Source organism: Carlito syrichta, unplaced genomic scaffold (genome assembly GCF_000164805.1).
Source record: "Carlito syrichta isolate Samal-C Ts95f unplaced genomic scaffold, Tarsius_syrichta-2.0.1 Scaffold315400, whole genome shotgun sequence".
Lineage (NCBI taxonomy): Eukaryota > Metazoa > Chordata > Mammalia > Primates > Tarsiidae > Carlito > Carlito syrichta.
The window spans coordinates 1,025,423-1,026,600 of NW_007259496.1; the positions used below are offsets into that span (position 1 = coordinate 1,025,423).

Genomic DNA, 1,178 nt, shown 5'->3' on the forward strand with positions numbered 1-1,178 from the left:
CAGAAGGTGCCCGAGCCCCACTGCACGCGGGTGGGGCGTGAGATCGAGCCCCGGCGCGGCTCGGGCCCTGCCCCTCCACTCTTCCCCGGAGCGGTCCCGAGTGACAGGAGGGGCACGCACGGCGCGCGCGGGGCGTCCCGCCTTAACCGCTTCGGCGCCGGGGTCCGGAGCCACGCGAGGGCTGGGGAGCCGGCGACAGCGGCGCTGGAACTCACCGGAATGTGCACGCGCAGCGAACGCCTCTTCTGGCTGGGGTTTTTCTTGCCGCCGCTCCCGCCGGGGCTGGAAACATCTTTCTTCTTCTTGGTGTCCATGGCCGCGCTTCCCATAACTCTGGCCCGAAGTTACTTCGGGGCGGTTCGTCCCTGGGATTCGATCCTCTCCTCCGCTCCGCCGGCCGCGGCTGTCGGACCGGGGCCGCGCGCCCTTTAGGGCGGCCCTTCCACCCCGAAGACACCTCGCGGGGACTTCCGCGGGGAGGGAGGGAGGGAGGGTGGAGCAGGTAACTCGCGCCGCCGCCACCCGGGAGCGGATGGCGGTCGGCGGTGAGCGCGGAGTCCGAGTGTCCCCTTTCGCCTACGGGATCATCGCGCGTGCAGGCTCCGTCAGAGCCGCTGCCGGTCCTGGTCTCTCCCCGGGTTACGCGTGGCCGAGGTCTCCGGCTGAGTGACAAAGTTTCCTTCCTTCTGCAAAGCGAAGCACCATTTTCCGCCCGACCGGCCCCTCCCCCGGATTCCCAGAGGCGATCTGAAAGGCAGGTGCAATTAAAAGGCGCAGTTTGGAAAGCAGCCCTCCTGCGCCCGTGCCCAAGCCGAGAACCTGCGAGCGTGAGGGAGGCTGTGCGTGCATGCACATACTCCTCGGCCGCAGAATACAGCAGCCCGGAGCCCGGAGCTAGGTCCGTCCTCCTTTCTGGGCGAGAGGGAGGGCAGGAGGGGGAAGAGGAGGTGCAAAGGCGAACACTCCTCGCAATTGGGCTAGGGCTCGGCTGTGGGCAGAAGTTCTGGCGGCGGCTGGCGCGGCCCTGCCGGCCGGAGGGGGCGCCCGGAGCCCCGCGGGGCGAAGAGGGCAGGGCGCCCGCGCTGTGCCCAGCGCCGCGCCACGATCCCGAGGGACCGTGGGGAGACAGCGAGGGGCCGGGCCCGGCCCCCACGCAGGCTCGGGGAGCGCGCGCCGGG

The 1,178-nt window shown here is 70.8% G+C and overlaps 1 protein-coding gene across 2 annotated transcripts in view; it reads right to left on the reverse strand.

Annotated features, from left to right (window-relative positions):
* The window catches only part of PRKAG2 (protein kinase AMP-activated non-catalytic subunit gamma 2), a 328,475-nt gene extending 328,047 nt beyond the window's left edge, over positions 1-428 (reverse strand). For both annotated transcript variants that reach the window (XM_021706264.1, XM_021706263.1), the window contains exon 1: positions 216-428. In XM_021706264.1, coding sequence (XP_021561939.1) covers positions 216-329 — 114 coding nt within the window. In that variant the 5' untranslated portion in view covers positions 330-428. The remainder of the gene's footprint in view (positions 1-215) is intronic.
* Positions 429-1,178: the final 750 nt, after the last annotated feature.